The 16,547-nt window shown below is 40.5% G+C and overlaps 1 protein-coding gene across 1 annotated transcript; it reads left to right on the top strand.

Annotated features, from left to right (window-relative positions):
- The first annotated feature begins 3,531 nt into the window (after window positions 1-3,531).
- SKA1 (spindle and kinetochore associated complex subunit 1) lies at window positions 3,532-16,171 on the top strand. The gene is made up of 6 exons (XM_012802040.2): window positions 3,532-3,625; window positions 8,891-9,015; window positions 11,126-11,223; window positions 14,394-14,531; window positions 14,989-15,158; window positions 15,944-16,171. The coding sequence occupies exons 1-6, from the start codon at window positions 3,538-3,540 to the stop codon at window positions 16,090-16,092; spliced, it is 768 nt and encodes a 255-aa protein (XP_012657494.1). The 5' UTR covers window positions 3,532-3,537; the 3' UTR covers window positions 16,093-16,171.
- The last annotated feature ends 376 nt before the right edge of the window (window positions 16,172-16,547 follow it).

The following is a 16,547-nucleotide window of genomic DNA, read 5'->3' as shown; positions in this document are numbered from 1 at the left end:
TGCACCCCTCCATGACTTTTAGTCTTTGTGCTAAGAGATAATAACTGTTCCCCGGGATCACAAACCCCAGGGAACTGCACCATCACGTTACCTTCCACACTCTGCCCACACATTTTACGTAGTTCTTTTTATTAGATTCTCCTCCAGTGATCTGATTTGAATTTTCCATCTGTTTCTTGCCAGGACCTTGAATGATAGATACAGTGTGTTTACTCTTTCATTTGTATGAATTAAACATATGGCAAAAGGGGCTAAATTAAAATCTTTGGGTATAAAAATCTGGAGAAATTCTGTATACAAAGCTGCTATATTAATACATCTTTTTTTTTCTTTAAATAGAAAGCAATGCTCTAGTTTTCAGTCTGCTCTGAGTCTCTTTTGAGATAAGTTCACCCGCAGTCTGTCAGGGTTGGAGGAATTGTTCATACATTGTTATTGCCTTTCCCCTAGAATATGTGAACTGGGAAGAACACAGATTTTCTTACTATTATTGGAAAATTGTTAAGTAAGTTTCATCACGTGTGTCTTTGCCCCTTCCCTTCAGCAGTCAGCTGGCCCTCTCATCTTATCTTCTCAGTCTCTAAACCCGTTTTGTCACATTGTTACCAGAATTTTTTCTTCAGTATGTCCTTGGCCTGCGAGATTCAAAGAATGTATCCATGGACCACACATCAGTGGCAAGACAGGATTGATTTTACAGAAAAGAATACCAAAAAAAGCACCAGAGCTTCTGGCAGAGGGAAAAACCCAAGTCAGAGAAAAATCTCCTCTTTGCTTGGGTCCTTGGTCTAACCTAATAAATGAATAGATCAGTCCCCTTCATTGGGGCAAGGTTAATGAATATGTCGAAAAATAAATGGATACAGTCACTTCCACTTAGGGCAAAATGACAGTGCCTTTTCTTCATGAAATTTTCCAGGCCTAGGAAACTTACGTGAAATTGACCAGGTCTAGGAAATGGGAGTTTCCCGGTTCAGCCCTGAATGGGGAACCCTGCACTGGGCCACTCCCGGCCCCAGAAGCTGTCTGTGTGCCCCAGAGGGCAGCCTCACACCTGCAGCACTGCACCCGGAAACAAGGGGAAAGTAGAGGTGGCTGGGGTAGCAGTGCCGGCTGTGCCGAGGTCTCCTTCAACTAACTAGGGACCTGTGGGCTCAGTCTCGCTTGCCCCTCTCTTTGGCGTATGGATCTTCAGCCCTCACCTCCCTGCATCCTGTTGCTGCACCAAGACCCCTGGGGCAGCGATGCAGAAGGCGAGGCATCCTCCCAGGCCAGCTGGTATGGCAAGAGCTGCCGGGGCGCCACCTGCCCTATATCAATATTAAAATGCTAGACTCTAGCAACTAGAGACATAAAAGTTTAATCGTTCATAGTAAAAAAAAAAAAATTATGTGTATGCAATAGACTGAATTGTGTTTCCGCAAAATTCATATGTTGAAGCCTTAACCGTCAATGCAATTGAATTTGGAGATAGTTTTTAGGAAGTAATAAGGTTAATGAGGTCTTAAAGGTTAGACCCCTAGTCTTACAGGATTGATGGCTTTCTAAGAGGAAGATCTCTCTCTGCACCTCTCCCCACCATCACCACCACATGAAGACACAATGAGAAGGCAGCTGTCAGCAAGTCAGACATCCCTCACCAGGAGCTGAATCAGTGGACACCTGGATCCAGGGCTTATCTATGGGCTCCTGTTATAGCAGCCTGAGCTGGCTAAGACAATTTGTGCTTCATTTAAGAGTGTTAAAAATATGGGGAAAAAATCTTATAACAGAATTGCGGTGTATGTGACATCGTTAACCTGCTTGGCATATTTGTAGGGTGACCAGATTTTAACATTTGTAAAGCGGGACTACATGGGGGGGCGGGGCGGGGCCGGGCGAGGGCGTGGCCAGGGCAGGGCGGGGGCAAGGCCTGACAACAATGCAAACTTTGATAAGCAGTTCTGATAATCACTTCTCAACAATTATTTGTTATTATTACAGTTTAATATTATAAAATTAACAAAAACAATATAAAACTTATATCTTGGCGAAATAGCCACATGGCAGCCAAAAACCTTATTATATTCCCTTCCTGTTCTCCCGCGCATTCGTGCATTCTTTCCAAAAATCGGGACTTTTTTAAAACGCCGCGGGCCGCGGCACAAATTGTTAAAAAGTGGGACGTCTGGTCACCCTACATATGTGCTTCTACTGCAACCATTTCATTTAAAAACCTAGGGATGGACTCAAACTGCGGCCCGCCGGGTGTTTTTGCCGCAGCTGCCTGTCCTGCTTAGCAGCCCACTCGTCCCAGGGTCCGCAGTCCGGCCCTCCAACGGTCTGAGGGACAGCGAACTGGCCCTCTGTTTAAAAAGTTTGAGGACCCCTGCTAGGCTTTGAGTTTGGTAAACCCTTCCCCTAGTGACTCTGATGTGCAGCATTTTCAGAACCACTGTTTTAGCTCCCTAATTTATCCCCGGGGCTCTCGGCTCAGGAGTGAACGGTGTCGGGACTCCGTAGGTGACTTAAGACCAACAAGTACCAACGGAAGTAGGGGGGGCACCGCCCCGCCCCGCCTCTACCCGGGGGTGGGTCCGTCCTCGGCCACGCCCATCTGTGAATGGGACAGTTCGAAATCACGTACGGTCCGGGAACCAGCGCAGCGGTTGTGCGCCTGCGCTTGGGTGGTTGTGCGCCTGCGCTTGGGTGGTTGTGCGCCTGCGTGGGGTTGGGAATCCAGCGGGCGGTTTGAATTTTGTCATCGGAATCTAGTATCGCGATCCCCGGCTTCCGCTCGAGACTGGATTGTCGGTGGCTCGCGACCCACCTGCGAGTAGGCTGTTTACTCCGGACCGGCTTGAGGTTGGCGTCTGGGTGTTGGGGATCCCGCCTCAGAAACAGCCTGAGGCCTTGCGTGGGGGGCTGGGACCCGCGGGGCGCGCCGGGGAACCGGACTTGACTCTCCGCGTCCCAGCTTAGCTGGAGCGGATGCTTTCGACCGCCCCTTCTCCTTCTCCCTCGGGGAATGGCGACCGAGTTCTTTTCCCCTTTCTCTGCCTTCTTACCCACCCCAGCCAGCACAGGGAAAGTGATTGGTTACCTGGTCCTGTCCTTTGAGACTATGGCGTGTTTCTTTAAAATGCGTGCGTGCTTTGCGTTTTAAAGAAAACACCAATGTTGTCTTTGTATATAAAGAGTGCGTTTGTCCTCCCGAATCCTTAATAACCCTCTATGTCGGGGTGGGGAACTGAATCCAAATTTTACAGAACAAATTCGGGATCCATCGACTGCCGAAAGCTCCGAGATGAGTCAGTACTATACTTTGGTTGGGAACTGAACTTTGTAGAATTGAAAGAAATTGCTCTTGAGTTTTTGTACATTCCCTTCAAGGAGATGGGATATACTCAATATTTACTATTCTTTACTATTCTGTTATCTAACATATTCTTGGATTTTGAAAGTGAACGGAAGTGTGTCTGGCTTTTTTAGTAAAAGACAACCCCCCCCCCCCCAAAACAAATGTGTTTATATTTTCTTCCTCAGAGGCTTACAAGGATGGCCTCCTCAGATCTGGAACAGTTATGCTCTCATGTTAATGAAAAGATTGGCAATATTAAAAAAACCCTGTCATTAAGAAGCTGTGGTAAGTAAAACAGATTCCATTGACTTTGTGTACACAAAATGCATTTTGATTATTGTTCCATTTTGAAGGATACCTTATGCCTGGTTAAGTGAAAGTATCTTAGAAAGGTACTAGGCTCAGCACCTGTATGTCAGTGGTTAGGGCGCTGGCCACATGCACCGGTTCAAACCCAGCCCGGGCCTGCTAAACAACAATGACAACTGCAAACAAACAAACAAAAATAGCTGAGAATTGTGGCTAGCACCTGTAGTCCCAGCTACTTGGGAGGCTGAGGCAAGTGAATACTTAGGCCCAAGGATTTGAGGCTGCTGTGGGTGGTGATGCCATGGCGTTCTACCAAGGGCGACAAAGTGAGACTGTCTCAAAAAAAAAAAAAAAAAAGAAAGGTAATTTTAGGTTTTGAATAGTGATTTTTAAAACATGTCAGTGTTTTGAATGTTACAGAGGATTACTACAAATATAAGATACATTGAATGATGAACTGGATATTCATTAGATTTATTAACTTATATTTTTGTGAGACACATAAGTCAATAATAAGATTTGAAGGTTATGTGACATTTATGGTTATAGAGTTGAATGGAGATACAGTCAAGTGTTGATTAGCAAGCAGAGAGAAGTGCATCGTTAGGCAATTTTGTTGTTGTGCGAACATCAATAGAGTGTACTTAGATAACGTCTTTGGGGCCACATGTGGCCTTCTGGATCCTTGACCGCTGCCTTTTGACTGAATCCAGACTTCACAGATTTGTTTGAGGGCCCACACTTGGGGATCTGAAGTACCACATGAGGCCACAGGTTCCCTAGGCTACAAACTTGTAAGACATGTTACTATTCTGAATACTGTAGGCATTTATAAAACAATATGTATATGAACATATCTAAACATAGAAAATGTACAGTAAAATAATTCGATATAACAATTATATACCTGTATAGGGCACTTCCATGAATGGAGTGGGAAGTTGTTCTGGGTGAGTTGGTGTGAGTGGTAAGTAAATGTGAAATAGTATTACTGTACACTACTGTAGACTTAGGCTACACTAAATTTATTTTCTTTCCTTTTTCAGTAATAAATTTGCCTAGGGTACCATAACTTTTTTATAAGCTTTTAAATTTTGTTTAACTTTTAACTCTTTGTAAGAATACTTACCTTAAAATATGTACACATTGTACCGCTGTACATAAATTCCTTTTATTCTATAAACTTGATTCTATTAGAACTTTTTTTTTTTTACTTTTTAAATTTGTTTGTTAAATACTAAGACATAAAAGCTTTTAGCCTACGCCCACACAGGGTCAGGATCATCAGTATTGCTGTCTCCCACATCTGTATTTTGTCCCACTGGTCTTCAGGGCAGTAACATAGGTGGAGCTGTTATCTCCTATGATAACAATACCTTCTCCTGGGATACCTCCTGAAGGACCTGGCTGAGGCTATTTTACTTTTTTTTTTTTAAGAAGTTAACTTTTTTATAAGTAAAAGTCCCCTCTAAAATTACAATAAAATTATAGCATAGTAAATACTTAAACCAGTAACATAGTCATTTATTTTCATCATCAGGTATTATGTACTATATGTAATTATGGGTTATGGTTTTATATAACTAGAAGTGCAGTAAGTAGGTTTACACCAGCATCACCACAAACACATGAGTAAGGCAATGCGCTACAAAATTCACTATGTGATAGGAATTTTTCAGCCCAGTTTTAATCTTAGAGGCCTACTTTTGTACATGTGGTCTATGGTTGACCAAAACATCACTATGTAGTGCATGATTGTATTTAAAGACAAGGAAGAAAAACTGAAGTGGAAAAAATCCACGGAGGTAGAAGTAGTGTATAACTCACTTTGCACCCCGTTTTAGAGGAAGCATATCACTAGGAAACAACTAATCAAAAAGGAAATTAATTATTTAAGCATCCACAAACTTGGAGATTATAACTACCGTCAAAAATATTTTGAAATGCTGAAAGATAATGGTGCAATGAAAGTTCAAAGAAAACAGATGATCTCTGTCAAGTCTAGACATTGTTTAAAAAATTATGCTCCTAGCCTTACTGGGGAGAGTTAAAGACTGATCAGTAGGCAGAATACCATCTGCTAGGAAGATTGTCTTGAACTTTTATTGTAGTTTGTATTTTGTGGATTGAGTGTTTAAAATATTTTTCAAATGTGAAATTACAATGTTGGATATGCCCTTTCAAGTTACACATGCCTTCCTAGGGACTTTGATGTTCCCAGTCCTTTACTGAGAATTTCTAATTTAGGAGCCTCACCCATATTAGGGTTTATGGTTCACATGCTCTGTAGACATTTAAAGCTGGAGGGACTGTGCATTCATCTCAGCGAGTCCTCTTATTCACACATGAGGAAACTGAGACTGAGACGTCAGATAACTTGCCCACATCCCCCAGCTCATGCGTACTCAGTTGGGCTGACAGTTGCTGTGTTCTGATTCCAATTCTAGGATTCTCTGCTTTTTTGCCACTTTTATTGAAACAATTTATAAAGCAATTAGATTTTTAATTATTGCTCTTGTTTGGATTCTCTTTCTGAGAACATGATTACTCTTGCATAAAGATATAATTTGAAGGTCAATAAAATTATCAAACCTTGAATTCAAATGATTCCCCCCAAAGCTTGAGGCCTGGCTGAAACAGTCAAGCCTGTTAAATTCCTACACACTAGACAACCATCATTTTGCATGTGGGGTTAATAATTTGTTTGGTTCGGCACCTGTAGCTCAAGCAGCTAAGGCGCCTGCCACATATACCAGAGCTGGTGGGTTCAAATCTAGCCCAGGTCTGCCAAACAATAATGACAACTACAACCAAAAAATAGCCGGGCATTGTGGCAGGTGCCTGTAGTCTCAACTACTTGGGAGACTGAGGCAAGATAATTGCTTAAGCCCAGGAGTTGGAGGTTGCTATGAGCTATGATGCCACAGCATTCTACCCAGGGTGACAGCTTGAGGCTCTGTCTCAAAAATAAATAAATAATTTGTCTTTATGGTTCAGTAATCTACTTAATAAAGCTTGGTAGTTTGTTTATGACTTTGGCTTCTGTAAGTTACTAGATTACTACTATTGAAAGTAGTGAATTTGTTCAATTGATTACTACAAATTGGTAAACAAAGCCCTAAAATTTAGGTGACTAAAAGTTCAAGTATTAGCATACATAGAAGAGGTGATATATTCAACTAGTTATCTAACACTCTGAAATTATCAGTACTCTCATTTACTTATTTGTTTTAACTATAAGTTGAATGTCAAGTGCAATTAGTATTGCTCTGTTGGATAGAATAATACACGGCTGCTCATTATGATGATAAATAGTAGTTAGCTATTTACTGGGTCTCTTACAAGGTCCCAGATCCAGTGTTAAGCTCATCTTTTTTTTTTTTTTTTTTTTTTTTGAGGCAGAGTCTCACTTTGTCACCCTCAGTTGACTGCTGCTGTGGCATCTTAGCTCACAGCAATCTCAAACTTTGGGCTGAAGCGATTCTCTTGCCTCAGCTTCCCAAGTAGCTGGGAGTACAGGTGTCTGCCATAATGCCTGGCTGTTTTTTAGAGATGGGATCTCACTCCTGCTCTGGCTGGTCTGGATCCCGTGAGCTCAGGCAGTCCACCCGCCTTGGCCTCCCAGAGTGCCAGGATTGCAGGCGTGAGCCACCGCATCTGACCTTGTTGAGCCCATCTTCTATGTACTTTAACTTTTCACAGTAACCTTATGAGGTGGATACTAGTGTCTCTGACTTCAGACCTGTAGCTTCTAGCTATTTCACTCCACTGCCTCCGTAATCTACAGATATGGCCCAAGACTGCTTTTATTTACTTATGTGTATCTTGTCATTTGATTGCTGGACATAGACATCATAGACATCCTACCATAGATATGCTAGGATTTAATTATGAGGATAATTTTTCTTTTGTGCTTTTGTTCTGCCCTTAAAAAGTTTTTGTTTTAACTACTTTTATTCCTGGAAAGGAAGGGACTCTGGTTTTCCCATCTTCTTCAAATCCGTAAAGCTAGCTGGATAGGTGCTAGGAGGTAGGTTTGGGAGTATGAGAATACACAACTTTACAAGTGTCTCCTGTTTGTTTTTGTCAGGTACCTCACGGTTATCTCCAGCCTGTGACTTCTTATGTTGCTTTCTCTGCTTAGGGGTTTTGAGTCATGGGGATAGTGTAAATATGAATCCCAAACCTATGTTACAAATTCCCAAAGAAAACTCCCCTCACCCTCATCACCACCCTTTCCACACACACATACCTGAGGGCCAGTCCAAAACAGGCTTATTTCTTCCACCAGTGATTAGAATATTTTATGAGTCCTGGCCTCATTTGAGAGTCTTATTTCCAATACCCTGTGTTTGGAAACCCCAAACCCTTGGATCTTACCTCCATCAAAATCAAACATATTTGGTTGCTGAGATTGACAGCCTCTTCTCCAGCATTCTTACACACCCCCAGGTCAGGGCGTTCTGTGGTTCTCTTTTCACGTTGAAAGCCTTGAAGATTTACCTTCTTATGAAAGCTCAGTTGTACGTGTAGAGGGATGATTATTTTATCTAGCATTTCTAGGTGTTTTATTGTGGTGGGGAATATACCAGAAACAAAAGACTCAGGGAGTACTTTTCTCCCTCCTCCATACTACTTGCAAATGAGGTCTTATGATCATCCATAGAGTTTAAGTCCTAGAGTCTAAAGCAATTGTTCTTTTCCTAACCTCAAAGTGTTTCTAAGGTACAGCTGTCTGTACCAAGAGTTTACACGCTGTCTTAGTCCATTTTGCATTGCTATAAAGGAATACCTGAGTCTGGGTAATTTATAAAGAAAATAGGTTTATTTGGCTCACAGTTCGGCATGCTGTATAAGAAGCATGGCGCCAGCATCTGCTGCTCAAGAAGGCTTCAGAAAGGTTCTAATGAAGGTGGAAGGCAAAAGGAAAACAGGACTGTCACATGGCAAGAGAGGGAGGGAGGCAGGATGCCCAAGTTCTATTAAACAACCAGCTTTTCACATGAACTAATAGTGTGAGAACCCACTCATGTGTGGAGGGCACCAAACCATGAGGTATCTGCCCCATGACCCAAAACACTTCCTCCTCAACCCTACATCCCAACATTGGAGAGCAAATTTCAATGTCAGATTTGGAGGGAACAAATTTCCAAACTATATTACATGGGTACTTGTAATTACCCATGTACATTATTGCTTTTCTATACACTTTGTTCTTTATTTTATCTTTGTCTATAACAGGCCAACAACCTGCCTTGAAGACTATATTAAATAAACTAGGAGATGAGATCATTGTAGTAAATGAACTTCTAAATAAATTGGAATCGGAAATTCAGTATCAAGAACAGACCAACAGTTCGCTCAAGGTAATGTTTTTCTAATAAAGACACAGTAAAAAGGCAATAAATACAAACCCCTAATCAACAGGTAATTCTTGAGGATTCTTTTTTATAAGGTTCCTAGCTTTATAAATTGTTGATAGTACACTGTGCCATTTTTGTGGGGTTTTTTTTTTCACCAATATAAAGGTGTTCAGAGTACCACAGCTATTTCTTTCTTTATGCTAATAGCCAATGGAATTGAACTTTACTGAAGGGGAATGTCTTCTGAATAATTGTTGATACAGTTGATTTAAATAAATGATGTCCTGGTAGAGAGTTATGTAAGGAATATCTGTCTTGGGTGAGGAGATATGGATTCTCATCTTGGCACTCTCTGCTTGGGATTCTCTGTCCTTGGCACTCTCAGCTACCCTAAGAAAGAACTCAGAAAGCCCTTTACCTCTTGGAGTCTTAGAATTTGCATTTGAAAAATAATGGATCCTATAGAACAATTTCTTAACTCCTTTGTATTTCTACATTTCTATATTTTTATAAAATGTAATAGGAGAATTCACTAGTAAAGAATAACATGAGCCTCATTAACATGTATATTTTATTCTAAATAAGACTTCTGTTATATATATATATATTTTTTTTTTTTTTTTTTTTTTTTGAGACAGAGCCTCAAGCTGTCCCCCTGGGTAGAGTGCTGTGGCATCACAGCTCACAGCAACCTCCAACTCGTGGGCTCAAGTGAGTCTCCTGCCTTAGCCTCCCAAGTAGCTGGGACCACAGGCGCCCGCCACAACGCCTGGCTATTTTTTGGTTGTTTTTTTGGTTGCAGCCGTCATTGTTGTTTGGCGGGCCCAGGCTGGATTCGAACCCCACCTTAGGTGTATGTGGCTGGCACCTTAGCTGCTTGAGCCACAGGCGCCGAGTCAAATAAGACTTCTAATTGACTTCAGGTAGTAAAAGTATTTCATGATGGGAAAAAACTTAACCTATAATCACCTCATGTTGTTAGAGCCATTGAAATGTTCAGTGGGATTGAACAGGGGTCTATATGGTCCGATTCAGCCTTATAATCCTTAATTTCTGCAAAGATTTTCAGCTGTTGGAAAGAGCATGATTATACTTGTCCTACTGTTAGTCATAATGAAACTAGTATCCATGAATATCACTCATCTTTAAAAAAAAAAGTCATATAAATTCAAAACAGAAATCAATATTGGTATTTCAATTCTAACCTGCTCAAGAATGTTCAGAGTTAAGTGTGGACCTGGAGAATATTTATGTCAGAACTGAAGGCTATTTTGAATTTCTATTCACATTATGTTTGGGAGCCAGATGACGGGAATCCAAAGGTGAAGAAAATTTTCCTTACTAAATTTTGTATGAGTTCATAGCCTCAAGTTCTAATGGAAGTTAAAGACCCCATCCCCCCACAAAAAACCCCCCAACTAATAATGATTAAATAGAAATTCATTAAGCCGGAATGTAACAGTATGTATGTCAATAGTAAAAGTCATTCTGAGCATCTCATGCTTGCTATCTGGGTGTACATTATGCCTTTGATGATGTCATACAGGTGACAATGGGGAACATTTGCTAAGTCAACAAAAGCAGTTTACCAGAATGAAAAATAAATTGTTCATATATTTCTTAATTGCCTCCTAAGTTTAAAGTATTCAGACAAGAAGTAGTATGTTATAAGACTGGCCTTTCTTATGGGGGTTGGAGATGCCAGATTTTCTTCCCTTGGTGGGAATGGCCTGAGTTGTGTTGTGGGACAGGCCATCTGATCTGTATGGTGTATCTATTGGTAGAGGGCATCAGCCCATGGATCCTTTGTAGTTTCTATTAAACTTTAATTGAGGAAAAAAAAATAAAGTATTTGGGAAAAATATAACTTCTACCCTGTTTTGTAATTGTAATGTGATTAGTGTTTGTTTTCCGGAAAGATCTAGCATCCAAAAGTAGTTCTAGAAACCAAAGACCTTTATTTTTACATTGTTGCATTCAGTGCTTTTTCACTTCATTCTTCATTCTCAACACTCACAGTCACTGTGCTTATGGGTCAGTCTTTCCTGCTTCTAGACTGTCTTAAAGCACAAGGAAGACAGAAGCTTATTTGTGAGCGTTTTTTCAATTTTAGGAACTCTGTAAGGCTCTTGAAGAAGATTACAAAGATGTGGAACATCTCATGGGAAACATTCCCTCCCATTTGCCTCAAGTAATAGCACCTCAGAACTCGTAAGTGTATTTATAATTATTCTTGCTATCTGGATTTATAAACCCATGAAAACAAATACTTCAAAGCTTTTTGTTCTTTTATATATTTATAATTTTGTCAGTGATTAAGTGATTAGCCAACTTCTTGTTGCTTACAGTAGAAACAATATTTCCCCTTACCTTCCCCAGTTTTCCTACTCTCCTATCTTTGAGGAAAATGTTATCCCTCTTTCCTAAAGATGGAACTGAAGGCCATTAACTTGAGTGCAACAACTCTGACACAGAAAGACACAAGCGTCTCATAGCTCACGTGTAAGCAGGAGCTGAATAATGTGTACACATGGAAGCAGAGTGTGGAAACATGGAAAGCTTCACTTTTTCTACTCATTTCTTTCCCTCAGAGTGGTTTGTCAACCTTAGCTTCATTGACATTTTAGGCTGGATAATTCTTTGTTGAGAGAATAGGACATTTATTGGTATTCTTGATCTCTGCCCAGTAGATACCAGTAGTATCCCTTCTCCCCTGTCCCTAGAGAACCATTGCATTCGGGTGAAAATAAGCTTAATGAACTTCCTTACCATCTTAAAAATAGCCAAAGGAACAATAAACTTCCATGTTCTCTCTGTCATTCTGTGCTTTGGTTTTTCCTAGAGGCCCTAACACTTGGCTTTTGGCTGTCATTGCTACCATATTTATGAATTTGATTGCTTGAAGTCACAGAGAGGTAAAGAAAAATCCCTTTTCAGCCCTGATTCTACTTTTCAGATTTCATCTTGTTTACCACCTTTTTGTTTTTGAAATTCTGTTTTCTTCACTGCCACAGTGCTTTCCCGAGTTAGAGATGTGTCATCCCTCCTTTTCCTCTGCCCTCTAAATTTCGGATATCTCCTAAAGCTATTTTATTCATGCTTACCTAACCCCAGTGTTAATGCTCCCATGGCCAGCTGCAGCCTTGATTTGACATCTAGTTCTGGTGATGGAATGACCTGCTGGGAATCTCATGAGCGAGTTATTTTCTTCTTGAACTCTGCATTTCTAAGACCTGGCTCTCTTAGCACCCGTCCAGTCCAACCAGTGCTCTCATTCTCTTGTCACTCAGGTACTCTCTCTAAGCCATCACCTATCACTGGATCCACGTCAGCAGGAAGACAGCCGGAGGAATAGGAGTAATTTTCTTCTAAACTCACTGTGGCCCAGCTTTAACCTCAGGGATAGGTCAAAGCAGAACCTGTCTGTAGGTGGACATTTTAGTTGATATATGCAGTGGGGCGTGATGGAGAAATGAGGGGCTTCCTTAGCACAGGGTCAAGAGAAGCAAGTACAGGTGAGATTCAGCCAGTCTCACTATGGAGTCTCATGTTAGGATTCATGTAAGGATGATGGCACAATAGTACTGGGCATCTTTATCTTGTTTTTCTTTATTAAAAAACAATGTATGTATTCATGGGGTACAAGTACAAATTTGCTGCATTGATTTATCATATTGTGGTGAAGTCAGGGCCTTCATAGCAGCCATCACTGGAGCCTTGTACCCATCAGGCAACCTCCCATCCCCCACCTTTTCCACCTCATGGTTCCACACTCTGCTTCCATGTGTACACATTATTCAGCTCCTGCTTACACGTCAGCTGTGAGACGCTTGTGTCTTTCTGTGTCAGAGTTGTTGCACTCAAGTTAATGGCCTTCATTTCCATCTGTGTTGCTGTAAAATACATGATTTCATTCTATTTTTGGCTAAATAGTATTCCATTGTATGTATCACACTTTTCTTTATTCAGTCCTCCATTGATGGACACATGATTGATTCCATGTGTTTGCTGTCATAAATGGCATATTGATCTTGACAGCCGACAGCATGGCTATGTCCTGAGTCATACCACCTTGTCGGTTGCCGTCTGTGTCTGGTGCTCAGCTGCCCTCTTGAAATCTCACTTCTCTTCTTTCTGGGTATGGCCTTTTCTTGCTCCTTTGTCGGATCTATGATTTCCCATATCCAGTGTCTTCTTTCTTGGGGCAGTCAGGCTACTACAGCTTGACTTGCTGCTGGCAGCAGGGATCTGTTCCTTGTCTAGCAGTTAAGCAACCCTGGAGCCTTGGTCCTTTTGTAGACTCCTTTTGCTAGTGGGGCAGGAGTTATATTAGTAGGCTTCTTTCACTCTAAAAATTGTGCAGATTGAATGTAAGGGTCACCCATGCTTACTGCTGGCTACTAAAATGAGTCTGTAATAGACAGAGACTGACATTAGCAACCATAAGGATAAATTAGAATAAATAGAAGTCTAAGATAATGGATGTTTCCAGGTTCAGAACTAGGGAAGTCAAGAGGAGAAGCTGTTTAAATGTTGGGATCAACTTGACACATTTTGACTTTGAGGATCCAGTGATTCAACTGCTGAATATGTTTAGCATATGTACAACACATACCATATTTTGGGTGTGTAAGTAAATAGCTATATTACGGAAAATCTGGGGACTTCATTTTTCTTTATTTTTTATTTTTTATTTTTTTTTGAGACAGAGCCTCAAGCTGTCCCCCTGGGTAGAGTGCTCTGGCATCACAGCTCACAGCAACCTCCAACTCCTTGGGCTCAAGCGAGTCTCCTGCCTCAGCCTCCCAAGTAGCTGGGACTACAGGCGCCCACCACAACACCTGGCTATTTTTTGGTTGCAGCCATCATTGTTGTTTGGTGGGTCCGGGCTGGGGATTCGAACCCACCACCTTAGGTGTATGTGGCTGGTGCCTTAGCCGGTTGAGCTATAGGCGCCGAGCCTTCTTTATTTTTTTTAGAGACAGACTCACTTTATTGCCTTCAGTAGAGTCCTGTGGCATCACAGCTCACAGCAACCTCCAACTCTCGGGCTTAGGTGATTCTCTTGCCTCAGCCTCCCGAGTAGCTGGGACTATAGGCACCCACCACAACACCTGGCTATTTTTTGTTGCAGTTTGGCCAGGGCTGGGTTTGTACCTGCCACCCTCAGTAAATGGGGCTGGTGCCCTACCCACTGAACCACAGGTGCTGCCTGGGGACTTAATTTTTCTAAATTCCCTTTATTTAGATTTTTGTGAACACAGGGGTAGATTTGGAAAAAAATGTTGGACATAAAATTATTGTCACAGGTTTCAGCTGGGAAAACATCCCATATGATGCGTAATTCTGACAATTACCTGTTGTATATCTCTATTTCATAGTGTTAAGGGATCAGATCTTGATCCTGAAGAGCCAGTCAAAGTTGAGGAACCTGCACCCGTAAAGAAGCCCCCCAAAGAACAGAGAAGTATTAAAGAAATGGCATTTATAACTTGTGATGAGTTTGATGGTGTTCCTGTGTAAGTATTGAAGAGAAATTTTAATGTTCAACTCTTAAATAATCAACGTACATGATTGTTTAAATGATAAAGCTTGATCATATTATATTAATTGTAATATGCTACGTTTGAATATTGATCTTCTCTAAACTTATATCTTATAATTAGTCCATTTGAATCAAAATTTGAGAGCTTATTTTAAATTGTAATGTTAATTCTCCATAGGTAGAGAATGAAGATTAATGTATCCAAACATAATTAGAGAAGATAAACACTGATATGTTGTTGTCCTCTCTCTTTAATTTATCAGCAGTTGAGATGTGTCTGGTTATTTGCAAGTTAACATAAAGATTTTTTTTTTTTTTAAGAAAGGTTACTATCATTTTCCTACTATATAAAGTTGTACTTCTATTTTTCAAAGAAAGTAATTTTATGTGGTATTTTTTGAAAAAATAATTAATCATCTCTTTTTTTACAGATACATGAAATCCCGCTTAACCTATTGTCAAATTAATTATGTTATTAAAGAAATCAACAAGGCAGTAATTAGTAAATATAAGATCCTACATCAGCCAAAAAAGTCTATGAATTCTGTGGCCAGAAATCTCTATCACAGATTTATTGATGAAGAAACAAAAGATACCAAAGGTAAAATGACAGCGTTTATATATGTCTATGTGAACTGTTTGGAGTTTAACTAAATCATGAGAAACACAGCTAATGCTAGAAAAATTCTAAGTCTAGAGTGTTAATTCCCAACCAGTGGCAATTTTCCCACCAGGGGACATTTTGCCATGTCTGGAGACATTTTTGCTTATTATAACCAGAGTATGGGAAGATCCTGACTCTAGTGGGTAGAGGCCAGGGATGCTGCTAAAACAGCCTACGTTGCACAGGGCAGCACCCACCAAATGAATTATTTGACCCCCATTATCTGTGCTGAGGCTGAGGAACATTGCTTTAGAGTCTGTTATGGAACCACAGCCACTATTTTAAGAATGAAAATAGTGATTACTGTTAGTCAGGCTTATATAGCACTTACTATGTGCGCTAAGAGCTTTAGTTCTCACAACATCCTTAACGCATAGGTACTATTATTATCCTCGTTTTGCAGACTAGGCCAAGAGAGCTTAATTTACTTGCCCACAGTCATCTAGTTAGGTGGTAAAACTGCTATGAGTTTCATTGTATTAACCACTACACTCAATTGCCTCTTGAAAAGTGAATTGTTCAAGAGATACCAATTCTTTAATGCTGCAATATCATGGAACTGCAAATGGTAGAATAATTGTTATTTTAGGAAGAATACCAGTTCTTGCTTTTGTTAGATAATGATAGTAAAAATGATTAATGCCACTCATATTCACAATTTAATGCATTAAAGACTCAAAAGTTGGCCTTATGAAAGTTAGCACCAGTATCTTTCTTTTCAGGTCATTATTTTATAGTGGAAGCTGACATAAAGGAGTTCACGACTTTGAAAGTTGACAAGAAGTTTCATATGTTACTGAGTATTTTACGACACTGCCGAAGGCTATCAGAGGTCCGAGGGGGAGGACTTACCCGTTATGTTATAACTTGAGGAGCTTTTGAATAGACCAACAGTAGGGTATAGAGGCCATCCTAAAATTTTCTTATATATAATTTCTTTAGTTTTTTCGTTTTCTGCTTTTGTTTCTTTCTTAAATAAAGCTTATATATTTTCAAGATTCACTTCTTTTTCAGTAAATATTTGGCCACCTGCTTTATAAGCCTCTGTACTAGGCATATAATTGAACTTAAAAATGCTTGTCTAGTTTTTGTGTTTACTAGACAATGCTACACACCCCAATAGGTGAGTACAGATGTGATACTAGAAGAAAAAGGTCAAAGAGATATGGTGAAGGATACACAGGCCCTTTGGAGTTAAAGATCACTAGGGTCTAGATTCCATCAGTGGTATTTCTGTCTCCAGCCCCTATCCCATCTGTGTGGTCATAGCAAATTAACAAGCCTGAGAAAGGCAGTTGTAGGAACCCCCATTTGTAGCCACATTGG

This window comes from Otolemur garnettii, unplaced genomic scaffold (genome assembly GCF_000181295.1).
Source record: "Otolemur garnettii isolate 467f Iridium unplaced genomic scaffold, OtoGar3 scaffold00012, whole genome shotgun sequence".
NCBI classification, from domain to species: Eukaryota; Metazoa; Chordata; class Mammalia; order Primates; family Galagidae; genus Otolemur; species Otolemur garnettii.
This window is presented reverse-complemented; position numbering and strand designations above follow the sequence as displayed.

Bases quoted from the DNA above. Each gene is read 5' to 3' on its own strand.
- SKA1 (XM_012802040.2), top strand. From the start codon at position 3,538: ATGGCCTCCTCAGATCTGGAACAGTTATGCTCTCATGTTAATGAAAAG. The intron at 3,626-8,890 runs GTAAGTAAAACA...TGTCTATAACAG, and splicing joins CCTGTCATTAAGAAGCTGTG to GCCAACAACCTGCCTTGAAG. The intron at 9,016-11,125 runs GTAATGTTTTTC...TTTCAATTTTAG, and splicing joins AGACCAACAGTTCGCTCAAG to GAACTCTGTAAGGCTCTTGA.